At 40.2% G+C, this 27,853-nt stretch overlaps 1 protein-coding gene across 1 annotated transcript in view; it reads left to right on the forward strand.

Moving 5' to 3' along the window:
• Positions 1-392: 392 nt before the first annotated feature.
• The window catches only part of TMEM131L (transmembrane 131 like), a 121,786-nt gene continuing 94,325 nt past the window's right edge, over positions 393-27,853 (forward strand). Inside the window, exons 1-3 of the mRNA XM_065404730.1 lie at positions 393-539; positions 1,363-1,433; positions 9,681-9,724. Coding sequence (XP_065260802.1) covers positions 416-539; positions 1,363-1,433; positions 9,681-9,724 — 239 coding nt within the window. The 5' untranslated portion in view covers positions 393-415. The remainder of the gene's footprint in view (positions 540-1,362; positions 1,434-9,680; positions 9,725-27,853) is intronic.

The raw sequence follows: 27,853 nt of genomic DNA on the forward strand, positions 1-27,853 counted from the left end.
CCCCATGGAGAGCAGGGTTGAGAAACTGTATTTCCCCTAGCTTGAGACAATAGGCCCCATACTGCTCTCCTGACTCGGGCACGGCTTCTGCTGAAGTCAGCGAGCCGAAGTAAGGCGAGCAGGATTTGGGCCAGTGTTGGCTGAAGATTTACCTTCTTCCCCCCCGAAGCGCCCCTCCCGTCTCCCAAGCTCTGGCTGGCCCCTCTGCCATGTGCTCTGCAAGAGCGGCGGCGGCAGCCGGGCGGGGCCCCGCGTGCAGGCTGCAGTCTCATTGTCAATGTTCCACCCCGGGCCGCGCAGCGCCCAGCCCTCCCTATCTCTGTGGCACACACGCGCAGAGCAGAGCGAGGCGGCGGCTGCAGCGGCAGCCTGCAGCCCACAGTCTCGGAGCAGCACGCAGTAGCAGAGCACCAGCATGGCGGGGCTGCGCTATCCGCAGCAAGGCAGCTACTGCCGCGCAGCCACGGCCATGAACCTCTTGCTAGGCGTCTTCCAGGTCCTCTTACCCTGCTTTCGCCCGGGAGAAGCGCAGGGCCAAGGTAAGCGCTGGTAAATCAGCGTAAGGGAAAGGGGCTGGTGGAATTCGCAGATGGGGGGGGAAGGGGGTTGCTGCTTGTAAATAAGGTGGTGGAGGAGAGCAGAGGGGTTGTGCATGGGCAAAGTAAAGGCGAAAGCCCTGCTCGAGCACCGACCAGCATGATCGATTTTGATTGCAAAGCCATTCCCTTTCTCTCCATCCTTTTGTGCATGCGATTCGAGCACAGCCCCCAGCTTTGTGTTGGCTGTAATGGTTCCCAGCCCCGAAACAGAGGGGAGAAGAATGAGGAGGACTCCGCTTCCTGCAGCATTGTTTCTGGCTCTGCTGTTGTGGCTGGAGTCCTCGGGTTTGGCCCATCTTTTAATGCTAGAAGCAGTTGCAACCTTGTAACAAACTGCGAGCCAGCGTTACAGCGAAATAAGCCATGAATTTCCCCCTTCCTAACCCCACATCCTTGTGGCTCGCTCCCCCAGCTATACCATGCTGCACACACGCTGACATTGCAGGGAAAAGAGACCCTCCTTTTTAATCAGTAGAGGCTCCTCAGGGTAGGCATTAACCACCCCCTGTTTGGAGTCAGACACCCCATGGAGAGCAGAATTATGATCTTTACCCGCTGCTACAAATTGGCTCAGAAGGCACCTTTATGTGCCAGTTTTGCCTGCCCACTTTAGATGTCACCAGTCTGTGCTGCTTTTAATATGGACACTTTTTTTTCAGCATTGGGGAAAAGAGAAACATGAAATGCTGCTGTTAGAGCTTTCTCGTGCATTTAAACTGTGATTAGTTATTTTAGTGTGTGTTGTTTTGTTTGGCTTGTTTAGCTATTGACCCAATCCCCAGCGTGGTGGAGCTGTGGCAAGCTGAAGAAGGGGAACTGCTGATGCCCACTCAGGTGAGGAGATATGGTGACAGCACTGAGGGTGTATAGAGGGAGGAGCAGATGCAGCTTGGACAGCCAGCCCCCAGCAGCAGTGACCGCTACTAATGTCAGTTTGCCTTGCAAACAAACTGTGTGGCCACCACACCTGGCAACAGTGCACAAGTCCCCCACGTGATACCATGAGTCATAATGGCTTCAGGTTCAGGGGCAGGGTGTGTGTTTGGGGTTGGGACTGTACCTTGCCAGGGTTGCAGCAGCCAACAGTGCTCACATTTTAAGATTACATTGTAACTCTGAGAGAAATAAAGTGATATCAAGCAGCCTGTGATCCCTTTGGTAAAGGAGAGTCTATTACAGTGTTGCTCTACCTCCATTCAGTTTTGGTGTGATGAGCTCTAAGAGTGACAGAAGAGGTATGTCAGTCCTTTTTTTTTTTTTTTTTTTTTTTTTTTTTTTTTTTTTTTTGCTGAGGTATCCAACAATGTTGCTAATTATGGTGATGGTTTTCTGATGTGGATTGTGGCTTCGCACAACCATCTTATTTTACATATTCCACAAAAGATCCATCAAATGGTAGCTTTAAGCATGTGCTGAGGTGGGCAGGATTTGAGTTGGAGTATTAAAGGTTAAAAAGCTCAATATCCCATTCAGCAATCAAGTCCCGCCTTGATTTCGTTTTGCAGAGCTGTGAGACTCAAAAGAAAGAAGTCAAGTTAGAAAGAAAGAAACTACACAAAACACTTACATGCTTGTAATTGTTTTACAGTCCCTTCTTAGCTTCTTCTTGCTTCCTCTTGCCTACCTGAGCTATATCAAGTTCAAACTCTTCTAACCATTTCTGCCTGCTTTCCCCTCCCATTGTTTTTGCTCCTCGTAAGCCCCTCCCAACTTCCCTCACATTTTCTTCAATGCTGCCCCCTATGCTTGGACTCACTTCTCTCCTTTCAACCTTTAAAAACATTTGATCCAGTAAGCCTGTCAGTGATGACTTCTCCTCATGCACAATCTACACAGTATTTGAGACTGAGCCATAGTTTGTGTTTGAAGCGTAATAGCTATCTACTTCTTGTTGGTTCAGTATCCATCATACTGACAGCCCTCCATAAATAATAACTTGCAGCAATTGCCAATACTGACATCTCACGTGGGGTTTATATTTGTTTTTGTTTTGAAATCATTCGCTTTCTGAATCTGACTTGGGCAGCACCGTTCTCTTGGTTTCTTTAGTTTCTTAGTTTCTCTGTAAGGTGACCTCCAAGTGTGTGGAAGGAAAGGGACGGGAGAACTGGACACATGCCTTGCTTTCAGGCCTTCTTTGTACATCACAAGAAAACAAGGTGGTTTTGTTTTGTTTTGTTTTAATCCTACCTGTTTGTAACATTAAAAATATTGGTCCTGTTTATCCTGAAAGACTATGGATGAATGGAAAACTAGTGGAATGTTGACTTCACAAGTACCAAGAAGGGGAACTTGATTAGAGCAGATGTGGCTTTTATTTAGACTCTTTATAATTCTGTGGGTTTGTTCGTTTGTAATTTGTTAATGTCTATTTAACTAAAACACTTGAGAGAAAAGTTTCTTTGTAAAGGACTCAGCACTTAAATCCTCTCAATTATGGACTGAAAAAGCTCCAGATATGCACACAGGCTCTTGAGTCCTCCAATGAAAAAGGAAATACAGTTCTGATTTTTCTAAAATAAAAAACAAGCACATGATTTTTTGGGGGGTGGATTAAGGAGGGGGAATCTGACTTTCTTTATATCTGTACACACACACACAAAAAAGGGATCAGGGACTCTAAAACAACTTGTTTTTGTTGGCAGGCACTTTTTGAAAAAGTATCAACAGATCACCATTGTAGTTGTTAAGGTCAAAGTATATTTTGTTTCTGTCAGAATCCAAAAAGCAATAGTATGGTAATTAACAATTGGCACTCTGTAAAGCAGACTCAGTACATTGTTACTAAAGGGAATTTTATGATGGGAAGAGTGACTTGGAAATCCCCAGGACAAAAATAACCCTCTTAGCCACCATAGATTCAGAGAGGGAGTTCATATATTTTTTTCAATTTAAAAATAAATCCTGGTTATGGCTATAAACATTGAAGATGCCAGCAATTAAGTCATCAAGCACTGTTAGTTTGCACTGAACTTTTCCTTTGTGGTGTCTGTGGCATATATATCTTAAATTACTTTAAAATTGTGGGGGAGTTTATATTCTGTCACATTTGTGGACATAAATTAAGTATAATAGACCAGCAGGATGTTCTGTAAAAGATGCTGCTAGTGTGGATTTGGCTCTGTTTACAAGCATTAGCAGATTTCCACAAACAGTGATATTAAATTACACAGAGCATTTTCAGGGTGCTGGAATAAACTGGAATAAAAGGGAATGCAATAATCATACATTTTTATAGCCAATTAAAGTACAAGTGAGGGAGATTAGGTAGGGTGAGACTCTCAGGGGCAGAGTGGTACTAGTTGTTTAATATCAGTGGCCTGGTTAGGTCTGGGATGATGATGATGATGATGAATATTATTTTTGGCGCACAGGGTGCCAGATGGTAGGGTCCTAACTTCACTTCATGTTGTTTAATGTAGTGTCTGTGGCTAATAAGGTTAATTGCCATCTCTCATTTGAGGGCTGATGAAGCTTTTGGTGCTACATGTGTAACTGAGACTTGGCTGGGTGACATTGCAGTATGTCATTAGCCCAGATAAGTCAGTTAAAGCACAGATTGAACGTATAAGGTCTTCTGCTTTAAAGCTGTATTCAACTTAGGTTATGTTTACATTGTTAAAAAAATTGCGACAGTGAGTCTCAGACACCAGGTCAACTGACTCTGGCTTGTGGGGTTTGAGCTATGGGGCTGAAAATAGCAGTGTAGATGTTCCCACCTGGGCTGGGATTCAGAGCCTAAGCTCCAGCCTGAGCGGGAATGTCTACACCGCTATTTTTAGCTCCACAGCATGAGCCTGAATCAGTTGACCCAGGTTCTGAGACTCGCTGCTGTGGGATTTAATTTTTTTTTGTTTTGCAATGTAGGTGGACCCTAAGAGAGCTCAATCTGAGTCAGAGGGGCTTGTGAGGATGTGCAGGCTACCCTTGAAGTCCTTGGTTGAGAATTACAGTAGAACCTCAGAATTACGATCACCTTGGGAATGGAGGTTGTTCATAACTCTAAAGTGTTCGTAAATCTGAAAAAAACGTTATGGTTGTTGTTTAAAAAGTTTACAACTGACATTGACTTAATACAGTTTTGAAACTTTACTATGCAGAAGAAAAAATGCTGCTTTTAACCATCTTAATTTAAATGAAACAAGCACAGAAACAGTTTCCTTACCTTATCAAATCTTTTTTTAAACTTTCCCTTCATTTTTTTAGTAGTTTACATTTAACACAGTACTGTATTTGCTTTTGTGTGTGTGTGTCTGCTGCTGCCAGACTGCATACTTCCAGTTCCAAATGAGGTGAGTGGTTGACCGGTCAGTTCGTAACTCTAGTGTTCCTAACTCTTGAGGTTCTACTGTACTATATGCCTCTTAATGCAGTGTTGGAGTGGTTGACTGATTGTTTATACAGATAATACAGAAACTATCCAGTGTTAGCTCAGAATCTCATGGGTACCCTGCCAAATATGGGACTCCCCCATGTGCTTTCTAGCCTAATACACACAGCTGTGTATACACTGGATCTTGATTTTGAATGAGTTTTGGAGGGAAGAGATTACACTCTTGTCATGGACAATACCATTGCCACCTCCATTGTGAGGTCAGGACACCTCTTATTTGTTGGTCTACCTCCAGAACAAGTTAGATTGCAGATGGCTGTCGGGAAATGGCTGTTCAGACTGGCAACCCCCTAGATAACATATTGTCCTACCAGGCTATCTTTTTATCCTAGATTGTCAATGAAGTGTGTCTAGTTACGCTCATTCCCTGCATGTTCCTCCCAGATAATGATGATATACTGAGAGCCAGGGTGGATTTGATTTAAATCACTAGTCAGGAAGACTTGATTTAATCATGGATTTTTACATAAATGTGCATTCTTGTTGGTTGTTATAATCTTAATACATATTCTTCACAACTAAGAGAGAGATGTAGGTTTCATTTTTGGAAGGTACACACTATACATTTTTAAAGTGATTTATTTTGAAAACTTTTCATATTAGTTTTACAGCTATATCAGAAAATGAATGATTGTTTGGTTATTTCATTTACCAAAGGTAAATGAAGCAGATATTTATGAAGTCATTGGGAGGTGAACTATCTCCAATTCAACAGGTTAATCATTAATATTTGGAAGATTTTCTTGCCATGCTGTATTAGGAGGAGAACATCACCAGACAGACATTTAAATTGTTTTATTTAACTAAAACAACAACATTATTTATTCTGGATTTTTTTCTTCAACAGCAAACATAATATTTTAACAAAACAAGCATATACATTTTTGAATTTAGTTAAACATTCAAGTTTTTAAAATCAGGTTTGTTTTTGTTAAAATGGTTTTTAACTAAAATAGTTAAATGAAATATTAAAAAAAAAATTAAATCGACTATGTCAGCCAGGTCAACATGAGAAACTTAAAATATTGGCTTCTGCAGCTAACTCAGTCGTCTTCACTTTCATTTTCCTGTTTGCTCATAATCTGGAAAAGAAAACCAAGCTTTCCTGCTTTTTCAGGTCCCAAACGATTTCTCAGTTTGGAATGAATTAGTCCATAGGAAGAAAATAATTCTTTCTACACCGGCAGAAGAAGCTACTGCTGTTAAAAGTGAGATTATCACTTCAACAGTCTCTGAATCAAAGTGCTTAAGTGACTTCCACCAGTTCCCTGGTGTGACTTTCTTTAAAACATCATCAGCAAACACATATTTCTTGAATGGTTCTTTTTCCCAAACTGGGTCGCTTTTACGGCCTGCTGCCATGATAGGTTTTCCCTTCTAGTGAGAGAATGGTATGGTAGATCTCAAATCAATGAAGACTACACTCAGAAAGACCTCAAGACTTCTGGAATATGCTGCTCAAACAGTTTCACTTTGGTTTCTACTGCCTGTCCCTCCCTTCTCATATTTATCTCCAGACTTCTTCTCCTTGTCCAGATCTATTCTGCCCCCAACAATCTTCTATTTATTGAACTTTTTAAAACTTTGCACTTTTAGAGAGAGGTAAGGGATTGACTCTGTACACAAATTTGCAGAGGGACAATATGGTTGAGATCTGTTATTTCTCACATCTATATATTGTTTATTTAAAAACATTTTTGCTGTTAACAAGCATGTTATCTCTGGAGACACAAATCCACAGTTTGAGAACTGCAAAATTAAGCCTCTCTGATGGTATCTTCTAGACCAGGGGTAGGCAACCTATGGCACGCGTGCGAAAGGCGGCACACAAGCTGATTTTCAGTGGCACTCACACTGCCCGGGTCCTGGCCACCGGTCCAGGGGGCTCTGCATTTTAATTTAATTTTAAATGAAGCTTCTTAAACATTTTAAAAACCTTATTTACTTTACATACAACAATAGTTTAGTTATATATTATAGACTTATAGAAAGAGACCTTCTAAAAACGTTAAAATGTATTACTGGTACGCGAAACCTTAAATTAGAGTGAATAAATGAAGACTAGGCACACCACTTCTGAAAGAAGCAACAGAGGGTCCTGTGGCACCTTTAAGACTAACAGAAGTATTGGGAGCATAAGCTTTCGTGGGTAAGATGCATCTGAAGAAGTGAGGTTCTTACCCACGAAAGCTTATGCTCCCAATATTTCTGTTAGTCTTAAAGGTGCCACAGGACCCTCTGTTGCTTTTTACAGATTCAGACTAACACGGCTACCCCTCTGATACTTCACTTCTGAAAGGTTGCCGACCCCTGTTCTAGACTGAGCACTGAGTCCCATTGGGTAGATAGAAAGATTAACCTAAATAATCTATACAGAAGCCCCATAAGATTGGGTCCCTAATCCTTGAACTATTGGAACTCATTTACAAAACTTTCCTTAAACATTACATAAATATATTGTCTCATACTATAGAATTAGAATTTATAAACCCTATTCCATGATGAGATATATTTGAGCTATAATGTATCTTAATTAAAACTATCTTTAGCTATTTTTTCCTCAAAAAGCATTTTATCAAAAAAATACGATTAAAAACTGATTTTTAAAAAAATCATTGATTTTTATCCACCCTGCTGATAGCCTTTGGCAGCTAGAAGAAGGAAGATAATGTTAGAGCTAGAAGGCATGTTCCAAGTCATGAATGTTTGAAGTGTTATGCCACCACCATAACAAATGTGAAGTCCTGAGCAGTAGAACTGTTAAAGAATGGTGGAGAGCCTGGGGATATAGAATGAGACAACACGGAATCAGATTTTAGGTTTTCACGCTTGTTAAAGGCTGTGGATAATACCACTTAGAATCAGACTGGATTACCAGCCTTTGTTGTGACTTAGCTATTTTGGGGGGATTAAAATTTGAAGTCTCTTGGAGGTTCTGAAATGCATAGGGAACACTGGGAAACTGGATTTATCTCCTTCCTACTTGGTTAAGTCTAGTGGGGGAAGATGCTAGCTCATTTATCAGAGGAGACTGTCAACCCCTCTTCAGGAGTTTCAGATGCTAACATCTCTTGTTATGCTGATGCTGAAGAACCCTCTGATGAGGTTGTGAATTTCTAGCCTCCCTTTTAAAGGAAAGTTTATGAAAAGGTTTTGAAGTCCTCAGATTTTCTTAATTGCTGTCAGTCTTGTTGCAGGCCTGGATATGGTATGAAGACTGCACTTGTCTCATTGGTTGACGATCTGCTTCTGGGATGGACAATGATTAGCTGTCTGTGCTGCCTTTAAAAAAAAAAATCTATCCGATGCTTTTAGTGCTATTACCAATGATGTATTGATGCATTTACTGACACTGGCAAAGATAGACAGAATTGTATCCGAGTGCTTGTCTTTTTCCTCTTTTCGTAGGCCCCTGGCTAATACTGAGCAGCTGCACATCTCTTCAGCGATTATTTTCTGCTACACTGCTCAGTAGGTTTGTGAAGCTGGGTGGGCTTTGTTGCCCCACAGCTCTGAGTTTCCATTTTATTGGACCTCGATGATAGTTAATCCCTTCTCCAGTGTCTAGCCAAAATTGGAGCTTGAATCAGAGGTTCATCCTGGGTTAGAGGTAGAATGGGGAAACAGCTGGTCGTAAAAGTTCTAGCTTTTCTTTTCATCATGTGGCGTTTTCCCATTTTTTGCTGTTCAGGTTTGCAAGTTGAGTATCTTGTGGGACTTTCAGCTGTTGCTTCAGTAACCAAGAAAACTTCATATCATTTGTGCTTAGCAAGATGACTGACCTTTTCATGAAAATGTTAATCTAACTAAAGTTGTCCTTTACTTTGTCAATGCAAATTGGATTGTTGCACCCTATTTTGCACTACACCTGAAGACCACTTGGAAACGTCAGCTGGTTCAGAACACAGCTATTTGCCCGGTTAAAGGGGTTTCCTGCAACAAGCATATTAAACCAAAGCTCTATTTCACTTCAGTATGCAAGTCAAAGTGTTTTGAAATACAAGTTGTCATGATTTGTGCCTCCAAAATTTATATTTTGGAGACCATCTCTCTTCTCGTGTTTTATTTCAGCAGTTGAGATCACCTGTGATGCTTGAGCTCATAGGCCCTAGAAATGTTTGTGGGCTTCTGTGTTCATTGGAGAGTCCTAGATTTAGGAATTTGCTTCCCTGCCTTTGGTCAGACAAATGCCATAGTTTGTCGACCTTCAAGGTATTTTGTGGTCTGTTTTCTCAGACTTTGGCTAATGAATGCATTGAATGAGCACAAATACTTTGAGGGGAACTGATTGATCTTTATGATTTCTGAGTTTTTAATGTTGATATTGGTTTATCTTTAATTCTTTCTGTATGCTTTTAATCATTTGAATTGTACATGTGCATAAAATTCCGAATAGGTGCATTTGTACAATCAGAAATAAATACATTAGATGGAAGTTTGGAAAAGATAATGGATTAACCATGCCAAGTGGCAATAAAATCCTAAATCTTGGCTAGATGTTATTTAATTACTTAAGCATGTAGAATTTCTTTGTACTGAATGGAGCTTCTTAATTATTTTATAATTTCTGACTTTTTACTAGTGAATCATGATTGTGTCAATTTCAGTGGGATTAGAAGCACAGTACATTTCCACTGTACACTGTTATGATATTTAAATCCTTACACAGTATTTTTTCTGTTCATTAGGCTGATTCTGAGGAGGATGTGGAAGAGCATCAACAAGAGCAAAGGTAAGCAAAACCCAACTTAAACCACAGATATTAGAGCTCATCTCAGTTTATAAAACTGCTTTATACACTTTAAAACTCATTCAAGTGTCACTGGATAGATAAGTTAAAAATAAAAGTATTCTGACATATTACATTGTGTTTTATAATAAAGTTGAAATGTCTATGACATTAATGCTACAGTACTTATATCATTAGCAATTAATGTTAATACTCACTAACTGTAGTCAGTGAAGCCGGATATAAAGCACAATATGTACCAGGCTCAGAAAAATGCTCTCTTGCCTCTTTTCTTCCTAATTTTTTACCTTAGTTGTATTTGATTTTTACAGTTTTTGCACAAAAGATTTTTACATTTTCAAATGGACTTTGTGTCTTTCATAGTGTGTCTGTTGTTTGAACTTGTAATGGGTCTTAAATCTCAGTTGTAAATTATAATAGTCTCACAGTGTTGCTAACTTTGTGAGTGTTGTTAACACTTGGATGTTACAGTGATAGGCATGACAGAAGAACTGGTGGGGGAGAGAAACATTCTCACCTTGTTATTATAGATTCCTACATTTCCTGAACTTTCAGTTTCTTGAAATTAGATAAACAATAAAGTTTTTAAGAAATGTAGCTCTTAACTATGGTATACTGTTTCTTTTAATGTCAATCCTTCCATTTTGAAGGGTTGGGTAGTATCTAGGGCTGCAGATTTGTCACAGCATACTTTATGCAAAGTCATGGAGTGGTCATGGTAAATTTAGTTATAGTCATGGGTTCAGGGGAAATGGTGTGTAAAATCATGGATATGAAAGTTCAACTATCTATGCCTCTTTAAATGCAATATACATAAATACTTCCACAGTAGTCTGTCTACCGACGCAGGGAAAAACCCACCGAGGATACAAACTCAAACACTATGCTAGTGTTCTTCTCCACTGCTGCCGCCTCCTCACCCTACCAAGGGTGCACTGACCACCTGCAGCAGCAACCTCTATTCCCTGGCACTGGTACTCTATTCCCCGCCTGAGGAGGAGGAGAGGCCCCGTGAAGGGGGGTGGGAGGGAAGAGACCTGGAGAATAAGCCCAGCCCAGTGAGTAGGGGAGGCCCTTGGGGCTGGAGGGAATGGAAGAGTGAGCCCATCCCACACTGGTGGTTCCTGTCCCACGGGTTTGGGTCCAGCTCCCTGCTACAGGTGTTGTGACTTGGTGCACGGGGTCTCAGTGCCACACACATTTGGTGCAGTCACCCCTTCTGTCATTATGACAGGACGGTGGCCAGGCAAAACTTAAGTGAGTGATGATACGATTGCATGCTCCAGGACTGGGAAGCCAGGCCCAGCCTTGCAGGTCAGGAGCCATTGCTATGGTGTGAATGCAGGGTGGACTCGCTCTCCAGGCCCTCCTCCCAGGCTTCCCCTCCTCACTGGGCTGGTGTGAGCTTGCTTTCCAGGGTCTTCCCTCTGTACTGTGCAGGCGATCCACCATTGTCTGGGAAACGCTGCTTTCTTAAAGTCATTCACACAAAAGAAAGTCGCGGTATTGGTAATACTTTTAGCACCATGACAAACCCACAACCCTAGTAAATATTACACAATTTTTCCCCCCACATATTTTGTTTTCTCTAAGTGTCCAGATTAAAATACTTGGAAATCTACCAATGAAACAGTTCTGTTCTTTGGTACACATTAGTGTGGGCATGTCTTTCTGTGCCATGTGAGTCATACAAATCACAGGACTTAAAATAAACAAATGTTTTAGATATAATGCAACAATATATTAATAGCGGCAGTTATCCACAAAAGCTTGTTTCATTCAGCCAGTGATTAAATGTGGGCAAACACAGGATTTCATTACCTTGTTAATTATTAGTGGAGTGTGGGTTGTTGGGTGATTTGCACCCCAACTCAGCCCTCCTCCAGGTAAACTTTTTCCATCAGGAGCCCAGCTGCCTAGGATATGCAGTCAGGAGCCTGCCTAACACAGGATAGAATCAAAGCAGTTATCTCTATTATCTCTAAAGTCCTAGAGCAGGGGTGGCCAACGTGTGGCTCTGGAGCCACATGCGGCTCTTCAGACGTTAATATGCGACTTCTTGTATAGGCACCGGCTCCGGGGCTGGAGCTACAGGCGCCAACTTTCCAATGTGCCGGGGGGTGCTCACTGCTCAACCCCTGGCTCTGCCCCCACTCCACCCCTTCCCTCCCCTTAGCCTGCCATGACCTCGCTCCTCCCCCCTCCCACCCAGAGCCTTCTGCACTCCACAAAATAGCTGATTTGGAGGTGCGGGGAAGGAAGGGGGAGGCGCTGATCGGCGGGGCTGCCGGTGGGCGGGAGGCGCTGGGAGCGGGGGGGTGGAGCTGATGCGGGGGCAGCTGACATATTACTGTGGCTCTTTGGCAATGTACATTGGTAAATTCTGGCTCCTTCTCAGGCTCAGGTTGGCCACCCCGTCCTAGAGAATGGTAAAACTGGCATTAGAAATGAAATAGCACAGTTGTTGATACATCTACCAGTTGCTGTTTACAGTTCCTGCCCATGTACTACATGTGATTCCTAGTCACAATATGTGGCTGCTACTCAAGATATTTAGTTTAATAGGTATAACTTTACCTTGTTTTTCCCTCCAAAGAAGGGCAAAATCCTTCAGTTTTTACTCAGGCAAAACTTCCATTGATAACAGTGGGAGTTCTGCCTGGATAAGGACTGAGGTTTTTGTCCCGCTGTTTGTGCCTGTGGCCTGTATGATTTTCCATGCAGGGTTTTTAATGCATCTCTAAGCACTGCTGACCTGAAGTCAGAATCAACTGAAGATGGTGTTTGTGCTTCTGATTAGTTGCCAGAAACATGGGGCTTGGGGAGAAAAAACGTCCTTTGATGTTTGCTTTTCCCTGTAGATTGTGTGACTGGCTCAAAGGGCACTGGTAATAAAAATATTGATAAAAGATTAAAATAGTTCCTGAGATTGTGATAGGTCCTGTGACCAATTTTTAACTACTCAGATTGTTTTAAAATATCTTAATGGCTGATCCATCTCGAATATGGATCTTTGTTGTGAAAGTAAAATTTGTCAGATGCACTGCATGCTTAAACTATTTTCATACTTGAATGCTCCAGGAAACCGATCTATATAGCTCTCGATTTGCATGTGTCCTTTAAGCCGTTTTTTGTATTTTCTAGCGTATGCAATATTTATTTGGATGTTATGAATAAGGGCTAGAAAAGATAGTTGAGAAATATAGTAATAAGAATAGTATCAGAGGGGTAGCCATGTTAGTTTGTAACCACAAAAACAACGAGGAGTCCGGTGGCACCTTAAAGACTAACAGATTTGTTTGGGCACAAAGGTTTTTTACCCACAAAAGCTTGTGCCCAAATAAATCTGTTAGTCTTTAAGGTGCCACCGGACTGCTCATTGATTTGGGGTAATAAGAAGAGGATTCCCCTCTCCATCTAGTTATTTTCTTTTCAGATCCCGTTTCATTCACTTAGTTTACATTGTATGCTGAAATACTGGGACCACGTTTCCTTTTCCTAAAGCAGTGAACAAGAAGCTAACTGGTAGCATACCATATAACATAGTTGGGAATGTGATGTATGTTTAGCAATCAGACCTAGGAAACTCCCAAGGCATTGGAAGGAAATTAGTGCACTCTTTTGGCATTGCTAAAAGTAGCAAGTGTAACAGAAGCTAATGGTGAAAGTGAATCAAAGCGGTCTCCAGTGCTGAAGAAAGCAGACAGAGTTCTGGATCTTGGGACACACAGAAAAAGAGATCTTCTCAAAGCATTACATAGTCTGCGATGTCTAATGCTAGGTTAATGGGTTCTTTTGGGAGCTTGTTAATCTAATTTTAGAAAAATGATCACCAAGGCATTAACAGTGTATTAACTGACTTCCTGTACATGTGCATCTCAGAAACATCCATTTGAGATGTGTTTTGTGTTGTGTACATAAGAGGAATAAATATAATTTATTATCTTTGTACCCAATTTTCTACATAGGCTAATGCCAAAACCACCGTTTTGTCATAAATTTTGGAAAGAACTTTTCACTGACAAGTCAGAAATGCTTTGTTTGGAGTTCTGTGGGCTGGCAGGTGCCTGGCGTGTGAGTGTGTGGGGGGGGTAGTGGGGAGGGGAGGAAGATGTTGCTAGTTACCTAGGTTACAATTCCTGCTTCCCTGATTGCTTGGATTCTCCTGGGCAGTGTTTTCTTGCTATCTGAATCAAGGTCAATGTAGGAAATGCTGACAATGCATAGTTAGATGGTTGGACATACTTTTTTGGATACATTCTTCAACCAAATTAAAAGATTCACTTACTTAGAAATAACCTTTTATGTTATTTCAAGTTTATTAAAAAAAATCTCCTGAATTTGTAGAGCTGGAGGGAAAGCTCTCTAACAAAAACAAGTTTGGCATAGGCTATTACCAGCAGAAGAAAATCAGTGACAAGTGCTGACAGTTATTTCTTCAAACTGTTGAAACTTCAGAGTTTGAACAGCTGAAAATGGACATGTAAATACTGCTTGTCTGAATTGAGGGAAGATAATGCCTGTAATACTGCCCAATTTGCTAAAATAGAGAAAGATAGAGTACGGTAAGCTGTGACGGATCTTGTGGCCAGGCTTAATTTAGCTGAGGGTAAAAATGAAAAACCAGAAAGTGAAGTTGAAACTATTGAAAGAGGTTACATGATAGACCAAGCTATGATAAAGGCTTTCCCTGCCAAACTCCTATAATTTGGGGGGAGGGAAAGACCTCAACTTGTAGAATCAGAGGCTTTTTAGAATAGTCTACTTATGAGGATTTAAGTGCATTTATTTTTATTACCCAGTTGTTTCACATTAGAACCTGCACATAGAGTAGCCAAAGATATTGCAAAGTCAAGTGATAAACAGAGACCGACATCATTGAAATTTCTAAATGTCCATTACAAAGTCTCCGGCTAGTCCACAGGGAAAAAGGAAGAAATTTTTCATTGGTTTATTTTAAAAACCAGAGTCTTTTAAGACTTTGAAGGAGAAAAAGCTTCTTGTTTTTACAGTTTTTCATTGGGGATTTTATAGAAAAGTTTGCCCTAAAATTACCTCTCTCATTGATTAATGTGTGTAGAAGGAATGTTGCTGTACACTTTTATATCATAAAGGGGCACACAGTAGAGGAAAGGGAAGGATTGCAAACAGATCATTTTTGTTTTTTTGTTTTTTGTTGTTGTTGCAATATTATAGTAGTAACAAATAGGATAGAAGGTATTTTACCCACTTTAACTTAAACCGATTAGGCATCTTTGTTTTGTGTCGACAAGTCTCCGATAACATAAGAAAAGTCATGTGTGATCCACTTATCTCAATCAAATAGTTTTTTTGTGTTACACTTTTCCCCTTGGATATTGAGAGGGCATTTGACCTCGTGGAGTGGGACTACGTACTGTACTTGAAGATACGGACTTTGAATTGTTTCCAAACTCCCTAAGAATTCAATGCCTAGAGTAAGACGTTGGTGGTTAGAATTCTTACCCCTTTCACTTGTCAAGGAAAAATACTCTTGTTTATACTGGTCTTTGCTTTATCTGTGTAACACCACCTCAGTCTTGGCAAAGGCATCAGAGATAAATAGAGACGGAGAGAATAACAAAGTAGTATTGTATGCTGCTGTCACTTAATTTTTCTTGGAGTTGGTCATTGAGATTTCATTTATATTAGCAAAGTATAAGGAGTTTGGTATTCTTGAAGGGTTTTAAATGAATTTTGAAAAAGAGATGATTTATCAGTTGCCATTCTGAGGGATAATAAGATGGGGGTTAAATTCTCAATAGTTCATATGAACTGAGAAATCAATGAAGTAGTGGGGATTAATATATGCACAGATACTAATGCAATTTAATTGTAATTGCAAACTGAAAAGAAGACATGAAAAATTGGCATGCTTCACATTAGCTGATTTGAATATTAATATGCTAGCCTATAAATGAATGTGTTGCTAAAGTCAAGTTATCTATTCCATAATTACAAGTTTATAGTGCTGAGACCCAGTTCAGATTACCTGTGAATACATTGAGAAGGGCAAGAAGTTTAGGGTAGCTAGTGATGTATTTTAAAAAAATAAAAGGGACAGGTACTCCTGGCCTTGATATTTTAATTCCTAAAGGTCCAGTTTTTTGCGGGGGAAGGGGTAGTGGCATGGAACCTATGATACACTCTTAAGCATTGGAGAGATATTGAGCAGACTTCAAATCTTCATAACAGCCTCATGGAACTAATTTTCTTTCTATATATAGATTATTCAGAAAATAAACAAACCTTTCTTATATTACTCAAAATAAAAAATGCAGCTGTTAATTTTTTTTTAAGCTTAAGCCTTTTTACTGTCAATTAATTGGAGTTGCAGCAAATCAAAAATTGCCTCCAGCATATACAAAATGAATCCAGCTTTTGTGGTATAGTATGGGAGCAGCAGAAAATTATTTCATCAGTTAATTTTTCCTTTTTAAAGTAGCTAATACACCACTGCAATTGCAGGCTCCTTATGGCCAAAAACAGTGTATATATGTGTTCTCTGAACAGAAAGATTTAAATAGATGCCTGGAGCCAAAGTGGAGGAAAATGGGATCTAATCTAAAATTGGTGGAGTTACTCCTCCAAATTAAGCTAAACTGGAGTGTTATTTTGGATATAATTTGTAAAATTTACTCAGGAACTCCAGCTGGAGGTGTCCTTATTTTACTGTTGTTCACTTCTTTGGGCTAATAGAGTAGAAAAGCTCACAAGGTTTGGCTGACTGGAAGACTGTCTTTTGCTGAGTATCAGAGGGGTAGCCATGTTAGTCTGGATCTGTAAAAAGCAACAGAGAGTCCTGTGGCACCTCTAAGGCTTGGTCTACACTTACCCCCCAATTCGAACTAAGGTACGCAACTTCAGCTACGTGAATAACGTAGCTGAAGTTCGAAGTACCTTAGTTCGAACTTACCTCGGTCCACACGCGGCAGGCAGGCTCCCCCGTCGACGCCGCGGTACTCCTCTCGTCTAGCTGGAGTACCGCAGTCGACGGCGATCACTTCCTGGTTCGACTTATCGCGTCCAGACAAGACGCGATAAGTCGAACCCAGAACTTCGATTCCCAGCCGCCGAACTAGCGGCTGGGCGTAGACATACCCTAAGACTAACAGATGTATTAGAGCATAAGCTTTCGTGGGTGAATACCCACTTCGTCAAATGCATGTAATGGAAATTTCCAGAGGCAGGTATAAATATGCAGGCAAGAATCAGTCTGGAGATAACGAGGTTAGTTCAATCAGGGAGGGTGAGGTCCTCTGCTAGCAGTTGAGGTGTGAACACCAAGGGAGGAGAAACTGCTTTTGTAGTTGGCTAGCCATTCACAGTCTTTGTTTAATCCTGATCTGATGGTGTCAAATTTGCAAATGAACTGAAGCTCAGCAGTTTCTCTTTGGAGTCTGGTCCTGAAGTTTTTTTGCTGTAAGATGGCTACCTTTACATCTGCTATTGTGTGGCCAGGGAGGTTGAAGTGTTCTCCTACAGGTTTTTGTATATTGCCATTCCTGATATCTGACTTGTCCATTTATCCTTTTATGTAGTGACTGTCCAGTTTGGCCAATGTACATAGCAGGGGGGCATTGCTGGCATATGATGTCTTTTGCTGCTCACTGAAGAAAACTACCAAAGTGGTTTGCAAAGGTCTGGTATATCTTAATAATGGAGAAACAGATGGCGGTGAATGTCAACTACATTTCTAGAACACACATACACCTTTCTGGCTTCCTAAGTTGGGGGTAGCTATGGTGAGCAAGCTGGCATCTCCTCGGTCCTTCTTTCTTTTTATAGGGCTTTTTTGTCTTTCCAATGTTGTAATTCAGTCATTGATGAACTTTACCTTGGATTGCACTGCTGTAGTATCAAAAACAGTCCTTCTTCCAAACTATTTATCCTACTGTATTGTTCTGGAGAACCATACATACAATGTGCTTCTTACTTTCACTATTTTATTTGTGTTCATATTAGCCCACACAATTTACTGTTGTGTTTTCATTGTATGTTAAATTAATAAAAATCTCCACTCCCCACCCCTCCTCCAAAATGTCTTGGAGATGTTGTTCCTGTTAAGACATACAGAAGGACCTATATGGTGTTTATAGAAGAAAAACAGTCCATTAATAATAGGTGTCTAAATGCTCCACAACTTCCTAGGGAAAAACTTGCTTGATGTGACTTGGTTTATCTTTCATCCCTTGAGTCCAGCAGGTCCAGAGAGCCTTGCATTTTTATCCATTGCTTCATATAAGGCTACCATATGTTTATATTTAGAATTTCATAGCGTACTGCACAATTTATTTACAAACAGGAGGGTTCATCTGCTAAAAACAGGGTATGTCTGTTGATCTGGGGAACAAGAGACCTGAGGTTACTCCCAAAGTGTATTGCATGGCAGTGCTATATTCTAACAAATGAGTCATCTGGCCAACCCATTTTTAAGAGACTTTTAATCAAAGTCAGAAGTTATAACACTGGTTCAGGCCAGTTGTATTTTGTTGTATGCCAGATTGTACATCTAAATTCCATGCCTTTCTAGGAACTACAGTTAATGGAATATGAATCCATCCACCATAGTCTGAAAAAATTGTCAAACTCCTACTCTCATTTTAGATTCTATTGATATTCTGCTGAAACACTGTGCAGGTGATGAGTCACCTAAATTAATCTTGCTAATGCATTTTAGCTTTTGTGATAGCGTGGGAAAAATGCAGAATCAGTACTTGATTTGGAAAAATAAATGCTGTTATGCACCTCTCTCACCACACTGAACTTTAATTAGCTGGAAGATGCATGCTGTCATCCCAGGGCACACTTGGTCTGTAGACTTACTTTCTCATGTCAACTTAAAGTGGACTTCCTCACCCCCCTTGGGTGACAGCCCACTCTGGAGAAACAAGCACAGGATCAGGAGTTAATCTCCTGAGCTCTAATCGTGGTTCTGTCTGTTGGCTCAAGCCTTGAGCCAGTTCCCTCCCTCTGTGCCTCAGTTTCCCTATCTGTAGAATGCACGTAACACTCATCTATCTGGTAGGGGTGTTGTGGTTATTGCTTGAATATGTCAAGAGCTATATTGCTGTATATGTGCTAAACTGTAAATCTGCTCTCTTCTGGCAGTATGAATTGCGTTTTAAATACATGCATAAATCAGTTTTCTAACTTAATGTTGGTGTTCTTTTTCTTTCATTTGTTTTCATTGTCTCCTCTCTCTCTCCTTTATACTATTTTATCTTTTTTCTGTTGTTTTTATTTCCTCTATTCTCCCCCTCCCCCGATCTTTCATCCATCTTCTTCCTGAGTCTACCTGTCTTTCTAGCCCTCTCCTTATCAATCTCAATTCCCACCACCAGTCCCTCACTGTCCGAGTCTATGCCAGTTGGTCAGTCTTGTGACAGATATTGCAATTTCTTGGAGTGTACTGAACAAACCTTATTGAATTGATTTAAAGTATTTTAGGAGTTCATTGTATTAAAATGCAAATGTTTATGTATTATTGTATGTAACGTCTCTAATAGGAAGACATGACTGGTGTAAACCCTGGGAGTTGTTAAGAGCTTCAAAGGACGATTTGAAACAATGTGAATGTTTAAAAATAAGTGGGTTTCCCAGGAAATCTCTTGAGGGAAGCAAATGTAGATTTCCCCCCTTTGGTGATGCAGGTACTCAGCCTTTTGAAGCTTCCCCCTGAGGAGGGGACCTTTATCTGTTAATCACCTGTTATGTGAGGACAAGATCAGAAGCCCAAACTGTATAAAGAAGTGACTCAGAGATTCGTCAGAGATTTGTAGGTGTGATTGTTCTGAGCCAAGGCAGTTATGAACTTGTAACCACAGACAAACTCTTGGTGGGGTTTGAAGGGCTGTTGCTTACCAGGGTTAAGGGTGATCCTTGGTAAGCTTATTAGCCTGTATGTAGGTTCTCTTATTGTTTTTGTATGTATTCTCTGTAAAGCTGTCACCTTAAGAATAAAGGTGTTTGCTTAGGAAAAGCTTTGCAGTAACTGACAACAATTATGCTGTTTGTAGGCAATTACGCTGTTTGTAGCCTCTGAGGAGAAGGTAAAGCAGGCCTGTTTAGGTGGCCTGACTTGCTGGGGGTGGTGCAGTCTGGAAAAACGGTGAGCAGGGGGAAAGATGCGGATCTCCTTCCAAGAGAGGTGATTTGCTGGGGGAGCTGGAAGCCCAAGAGTGAGTGCTCTTTGTGACCATAGAAGGGGAATACAGATGCAGTGGCCCTGAACTGTGACAAGGCTCTCCCTGCCTTTCTACCGCTTGTTTGTGTGGAGTGTGAATTCTTCAGGCTAGCACTGGACTTCATGCTGCTATGTATTCTGAGACTCAGCTCACCTGGAGCATGGGGTTTTCATGGCCTAGGCGCTCAGATACTACATTGAGGAGCACAGTATAAATGGCTAGATAGAGGCCTGCTGATTTCTGTGCTGCAACTGCACTCAGCCATGCCTAGCCTCTGGTCTCTGCCTCTCCTGCCTCCCTTTCAGCCAGCTGCCAGGGTGGGTGGATTGGTGGTGGCTGAGACTGCCTCTTCTCTCCTCGCAGGGTTCACTCACTGCCCTGCTGTCTTATCTGAGCGATGCAGAGGGAGTTGGGGAGCTGCCCTGAGGGCAGGGCGTACTGAGCACGGGGCTGGGGAATAACAGCAGAACTCTTGTCAGTGCTTGTTGCTGCTGTGAAGAGCAGCTCAGCCCCAGAATTATAGGAGATGGTGGTAATAGGGAGACTATAGGAGATGGTGGTAATGAGGATCAGGAGGAACGATGTGACATGGGGAGAGATCAGGGAAGAGAGGACTGATGGTATGAGGGGCGGAAACGGAGAATGGATGCTGTGTTTCGGTAATGGAAAATTGATGTAGGGAGGAAGGTGGATATATTTGTGTTGGAGTAACTGGTGGATATGAGGGAAGTTGAATAGTGGGCCATGCAATTTGTCGTCATATGGAAACCATGTGTGCGCGCACCTACGCGTGCGCCAATCTGTGTGCAGTTTTTCTCAGGCTTGTTTCTGAGCCCTCTTAGACTCATCTGGCTGTGCTCCGGGACCCAGCCCACCTGGAGTTCATGGTTCTTAGAGCCTGAACAGTCCTTCTACTCAATGCACACGGATCAGGGGCATCCTTTCTCAATTTCTCTGGGTCTGCATTTGTTCTGGCCCTGACTCCAAAAGCAAGAGCAAAAGCCTTCAGGGTGTTACAAGCTGTTAGTGTCTCTATACAGCAGTATGACAAGTTGACATAGTGCCAATTCAATATGCCATATGACTGTATACTATCCCACTTTGAATGCTGTGCAAGACCATCTTGTACATGTTAAATTCTGTGATCCCTGGAACAAAATGTGTATCTTGTTAAACCTAACCTACCTTGTTTGGAACAATAATGATAAATAGAATGGATATATTATTTTTAAACAAAGGAAATAGGATTGGTTGGGTAGAGGGACAGCAGGGGATAGATTATATTTGAAAAAGAACATACAGAAAAAATGCTACTACATGATTTGTCTGTCATCACTCTGATCATTTGTCTTTTCTTTCCCTTATCCTTATTTGCTGTTTTTGTATTGTAAGTTGTTCAATCCAGAGATTCTCTTCCTATGTGTCTAAATAGCCCTAGCACATTACGTTAGTGTTGCATAAAAACCTAAAATGTGCTAAGGGCTGTTTAGGCACATAGAAAGATACAGTAATTTACCATTATTATTTATTTATTTATTTATTACATAAGAACCCTACATTAAAAATGCTCATGTTAATCCCAAACTCCACCATCTGATTTTTGGATAAATAACCATGCAATGGTTTGATATCAGATGCTTTAATTTTACATTACTAATTTAGAATGACTTATTGATTCCTTTTAAAAGAAAGTGTAATTATGATTAGTTGGTACATAAATCCAAATGTGGATCGGAGACAGTAAAATTAAAGGTGCCTACAGGGCTAGGTGGTTTTAACTGTGTTCAGATAGGGACAAATGAACACTGCTACATTACATTTATTAAGATTCTTCAGTTTTCCACTAAAGGCAAATTATTTAAAAAAACCTGAGAAATATAACTTATTTATTCAGCCGGTGTCTAGAAGCCCACTCAGTTTTATTAGAACTGAAATCAACAGATTACTAAAACAGAGCATGTTAGTTTGATTTTTATTAGTTGAAAATAAAATTATCTGAAATCTCTTGATTTATGTAATAAAATTAGCATAAAACAGGAAGCTTGCATTTCCTGCTTCCCCATATCAGTTAGCTTATTGCATGTTGACTAATTTAATCCAAATGAAGAAAATATTATTCCTCCCCTTCAGGAAACTCAAATGAAATCAAAACCTACTTTCCTGCTTTAACAAAGTGCCTCTGGGTGGCTGGCTCAGTGACTTCTTCCAGTCAAGTGGAAGGTCAACCAGTGGATGGTCTCTGTACCAAGGGTGGCTAGGTATAGAAAGTGTATCAGCATCAGCCGTTTCAGTAATTAGGTATTTGCCATGGTAATTTGAGTATAGAGTGTGGTCAAAAAAGCGAAGTGAGGTGCTTGTTTCATCTTTTTGTTTACTACTTTCAGTTTAGCCTTAATTATAAATTCAAACCTAAGTTTTTAAATATCTGGTTACACTGGGATAAATGTTAATTTGTATCCACTTTGCCGCATAGCTAGTTAGGAAAGAAAGTTCTTCTGTGATAGTAAGTCACTACTGAGTGGTCAGCTTATTATTTTGGTCAAAGCAGTCACATCTAACTTGGACAGTGGCAAAATGATATTAAGAAATACTGTACTTGTAGTATTTTCCTGTTTAATTCAGTGAAACCTTTTTTTTATTTTAAACTTCACTTTTTTACCTTATTACACTTTACTCTTCCCCTATTAAATTTGTTGCAGAATTCAGAGCAGTCACTGCAGGGTACTTAAGATTCTTGACTATACATGTACTGTAAATGTGAGCAGGGCTACAATTTTGTCATAGTAATTTTTAGGAAGAGTAATGGAAATATAAGTAGGAGAGCGAGAGAGAGAGAGAGAGAGAAGTTGGGGATTATTTTGTGTACAAAATAACCTTTGTTTTCTGTTTTTATTAGCAATCAGTGTGAATACACTATGTTTTGAACACAGGAATTTCCAGACTAGAGCCAACCACAGTAAGCCCAGCCTTGCTCTCAAAAATAAATAACAAAGAAGAGGGGGACAGGGGAAGAATGTTTTTCCTTGAAGGATTAGTGCAGCAATCTAGACTGGTCTCCTCTGTAGTAGCCTCTTGGGTAGCCCAGGGGTTCTGCTGGAGTTCTTGATTAACATTGTTCAGTTGTTTACCTCTAATCCACCCACAGGCAAAAGTCAAGTCCATAGCTATAAAATTTCACAGCACACATCAAGGAGTTCTAATGAAGTGGAAACTGTGAGAAGAAAGTTGGAACAGTGATAGTGTGGTTTGTGCTGTGTTGGGTGCAGCCTGATTCACACTTTTCCTGTGTTTTTTATATTCGAAGAAGACATGAGATTTTTTAAATGAAAAGAAGTTTTATTAAAATCTTGTATACGTTTGTTCATAACAACATACTGCTTAAGGGAAGATGCAGAAAATATCCTGATGTGCTTTAAGGCTAGACTGATTGGGAAACATTTCCTTTGGATGTTGGGATTGTGACAGTTGTGATAAAGTAGCCAAACCTCACATAAATGACTTCAGTTCGTTCGCAGGCCTAAGGATTAAAAGTGGTCTGGTCTTAATGTTAATTCGATAAATTTTAAAATGTCTGGGAAGACTTCCTGAAACATGAACAATTCCAGTACTGTATAGGAGGAAATAGAGTAAGTGATGCTAAGTATTAAAAAAGATCTTGGCTGCAACTTTTTGGTATTTTTTCAATGTTTAATTTTTCATTTGCTGCTATTCTTCATTCTTTTTTGTTTCCCCTGAGACCTGATTGTTTTCATTAAGAGGCTGAAGGATAATAGTATGTCTATACCATATATCTATGCAACCCACCACCCCCAACTTTGAATTAAGGTTGTAGATAGCAGACCTCAACATCATGAACTGTAAAATGCAAGGTAATAAGTAGTTAAGTCATTCTGCACCCCAGCTTTACTCTATTCATCAGTTCCTCTTCTGAGCCTCAACTACCTTCCACCCCCACCCATGTATTCTTCTCAGGAATGTGCAGTGGGAATTTCCTAGCTTTATGTTATAGCTATATAAGAGCATAGACATTTAATCACATGGATCGCTAGCAACACTGATATTTACTGTATTATCTTCCATGCTCCTGACAGCTTGGCCTCCTCTCTTGGCTTCCTGAAGATGCGGATGTATTTCTTTGTTTTGGTTTGAGTAGGGGAGAAGGTAACTTAGTAGCCATAGGAATAGTTGTCATTCATGAATCTCAAACTTTCAAAATCAACACCTCGTGGTGGACTTTTAGAGTTATTTTGAAGGTGCTGAGGCCTTTCAGCTCCTACAAACGTCATAGTGGAGGGTGCACAGCAGATTGCAAGGGTGAGCTCTAAAGATGTAATAAAGTTTCTCTTTTTTTTTATATTTTTGCCAGTAACTCATAACACAATTCTCTTTGGTACTGTGATTGTAAGACCAATCCTATAACCTTCCCTGAACATGCAGGCATCTGAAATTCTGCCTCTTACCCAACAGGTCATGTCTCTATCAATGCTGGTGAAGACTTTCTTATTTAAGTTGCTTCCATGTTTGGAATGTTCAGACAGACTCTTAAGAGCTTTACTCTCTTTAGATGCTCATTTCCTATTAGCATGATTAGAAACTGGTTCAAGCCTCATGAGTCAAGCTGAAACTAAACCTCATGTACTACTGAATTGGGTGTCATTGCTGGCATTTTGGACCCTGGCCCAGGGCTGCAGGAGTAGTACTGTACGTTCCATTGCCATTGGGAGGACACCTGGAGTGAAGAGGGACTTTGGGACTCGTATGACCCTGAGCCAGCAGTGTTAGTGCGATGTGTTTAGCTCTAGGGAGAGTGAAACAGATGGCTTGTGTTTGTTGTTCTTTTTTGAGGAGTATCCTCTTCATCCCTTCCAAAGCCTAAAGGCTCCACTATATTTTACTCCCTCTACCTCTCCAATTGTGTAATTCTTGAGCAAAACATGCAGGTTCCAAAAGGGCACCTGAATGGCTGAAATCCTCTAAGAGAAACTTCTGGACCTTCTTGATGACCTCTGCAAGAAAGATCAGTGTTCAGATGTGGGTCTCTTCCCGTACTCAGCATCCTGTAATGAAGTGTACCCGATTTTCAAGATTCTGCTCAACAGGAACATAGAAATTGTCAGTCACCCATTGCCTTCCAGGCTGTATATTTTAAGGGGGGTGGGGGGTGTCAACTATATTTGCCAATCAAGACGCAAACCATCATCACATATTTTGTCTTATAAACAGTGGTGTTTACATTTATTGAAAATCCAGGGTTGAAGTCCAATCGAATTGTGAGATAAGATCACAGTTGCTCAAATCTGCATTATAGAATTAAAATATTGTGTTATATGAGCTAATTTGTTCAAGGTTAAATTATTGTAACCTGTTTGAAAGCCATTGATTTTATTGTCTAACCAATTGCTCTAAATTTCCTTGCTCGCTCTCATATTTTTATTGATGATTATTGCTAATGATACACTGCTTTGAAAATGACGATGTTTTTAAAATTACGTTTATAGTATACAAAGTATATCAAGATGAGATGTCATTCTAAAAGATGTGCTCTAGCTCAACCAGAGTTATTAGCTTGATGCAGGAATTACTGGCAAAACTTGTATTGCCCGTTTTATCTAGTAGATCAGAGTAGATGGCTCTTATCCTCATAGCTTTTAGAAGGATATGGAACATAGAAACAGTTTAGAGGTCAGAAACACCGTAGGTGAAATCTTGACTCTATTGAAGTCATTGGCAAAATTCCCATTGACTTCCATAGAGCTAGGATTTCATTCCTTAAACTCAATCCAAGTATCATTTAGCAGCCTGTGCAACTCATACAGCACTGGATTTATATGCTGTCTGAAGGAAAAGCTGCTTAATTTAAAAAGCCACCACATTCTGCCCTAGCTGTAAGTTCTGTATGGTTTGAAGGTGCTGCTCAATATAGTGATTAAGCAATGATCAAACTGCCTTGACTGTGAGAAAATATATTAAAACAACAACAACCCCAACAAAACCAGAACGTAACTATCAGGCAAGATGTGTACATAGTTTAGTAACTCTGATATCTTATTATTGTAACTGTTGTCTTGGCTCTCCCAGTTTCTCCTGGGAATCATTTTGAGACCTCCCTTGTTGCTGTCATGTCAGAATTTAAGCATCAGTCCTGAAAAATTGTTGCATGCACCTTCAGCCAAACAGATTGCAGGATCGGCACCTTAGATTGGATTATAAACTCTTTAGAAAAGGACAATGCACTTTTGGGTGCTCAAAAGAAATAAATAAGCTTACCTCGGTATGGATAACTGTTGCGAGATCCACATCTTTTTTTTAAAAAAGAAAAAAATAATAATGCAAAAACAAATCAAATATTAATATTTTTCTGAGGATTCACCCATGTTATGTTACTTAGTATTTTGTAAAGGAAAAAAGTTTTAAAGTTCTATTCTGGGAAAATATATATACTTTTGTCTCTTAATTTCTCACTTTAATCTTATGAAAAATATTGGTAGGATCAGTAGTGAGGATCTCCTGTCCTTTGAATAAACCTGTTAAGTAAATAAATAATTCTTTCTTCTCATTTTTATTATAGAAAAAGTACATAAAAGGCTGTTTCATAATACCCTGAATGTAAAAGCATATATTACATTGAAATCAAAAGTGTTTTGCAAAAGTTGCAGTGTATTATATCTGGGGTTGTATGCCATGGATTAGCAAAGTGAGATTCTACTGTACATGCTGGGGGTGGAATATTTGATTAAATGCGGAAGGAGTTGGTTTACATGAGCGCATTACATACATGCAGTGGACATATAACAACATCCCCCAGCATAATTATTCTTTTTACCATGATACACAAAATAAGCATTTCATCCAAAAATGATGGGAAGGAGGTTGCAGGTTAGGATGGAATGTTATTGCTCCATATACTAGAGTGAATCCATACTAGATAAAGTATCAGAGGGTAGCCGTGTTAGTCTGTATCCACAAAAACAACAAGGAGTCCGGTGGCACCTTAAAGACTAACGGATTTATTTGGGCATAAGCTTTCGTGGGTGAAAAACCCTCACTTCTTCAGATGGAGTGAAAATTACAGATGCAGGCATTGTTATACTGACACATGAAGCGAAGGGAGTTACCTCACAAGTGGAGAACCAGTGTTGACAGGGCCAATTCAATCAGGGTGGATGTAGTCCATTCCCAATAATAGATGAGGAGGTGTCAATTCCAGGAGAGGCAAAGCTGCTTTTGTAATGAGCCAGCCACTCGGAGTCCCTATTCAAGCCCAAATTAATGGTGTTAAATTTGCAAATGAATTTTAGTTCTGCTGTTAATCTTTGAAGTCTGTTTCTGAAGGTTTTTTGTTCAAGTATAGCCACTTTTAAATCTGTTATAAAATGTCCAGGGAGATTGAAGTGTTCTCCTACTGGCTTTTGTATGTTACCATTTCTGAGGTCCGATTTGTGTCCATTTATTCTTTTACGTAGGGACTGTCGGGTTTGGCCAATGTACGTGGCAGAGGCTTATGCCCAAATAAATCCGTTACTCTTTAAGATGCCACCGGACTCCTTGTTGTTTTTATACTAGATAAAGTTACTGTAAGGTTTTATTTAAGGAGAGAATGGGAAGGGTGGCATTCCTGGGTGCCAGAGGCAGAACTAGAAGAAAGAAACGAGTCTCTAGTTTATAGTTAGTGACAGTTTCATTGTCCCACAGAACTTCTTGGAATCCGGGCAGCCAAGTGTCAAGGTGAACTACCTCCTGTTCTGTGTGCCACATTACTAATGTGTATATATTTTTAATTTTTTTGCTGTTCAGATTTGTTCAGGGTGTGTGTATTCAACAGTTGATCAGCAAAACAATTAACAGTGAATACACATGACTAATGGAATATATACATACAGAATCTTTGGTCTTTCCTGGAGAGGAA

Source organism: Emys orbicularis, chromosome 5 (assembly GCF_028017835.1).
Source record: "Emys orbicularis isolate rEmyOrb1 chromosome 5, rEmyOrb1.hap1, whole genome shotgun sequence".
NCBI lineage: Eukaryota > Metazoa > Chordata > Testudines > Emydidae > Emys > Emys orbicularis.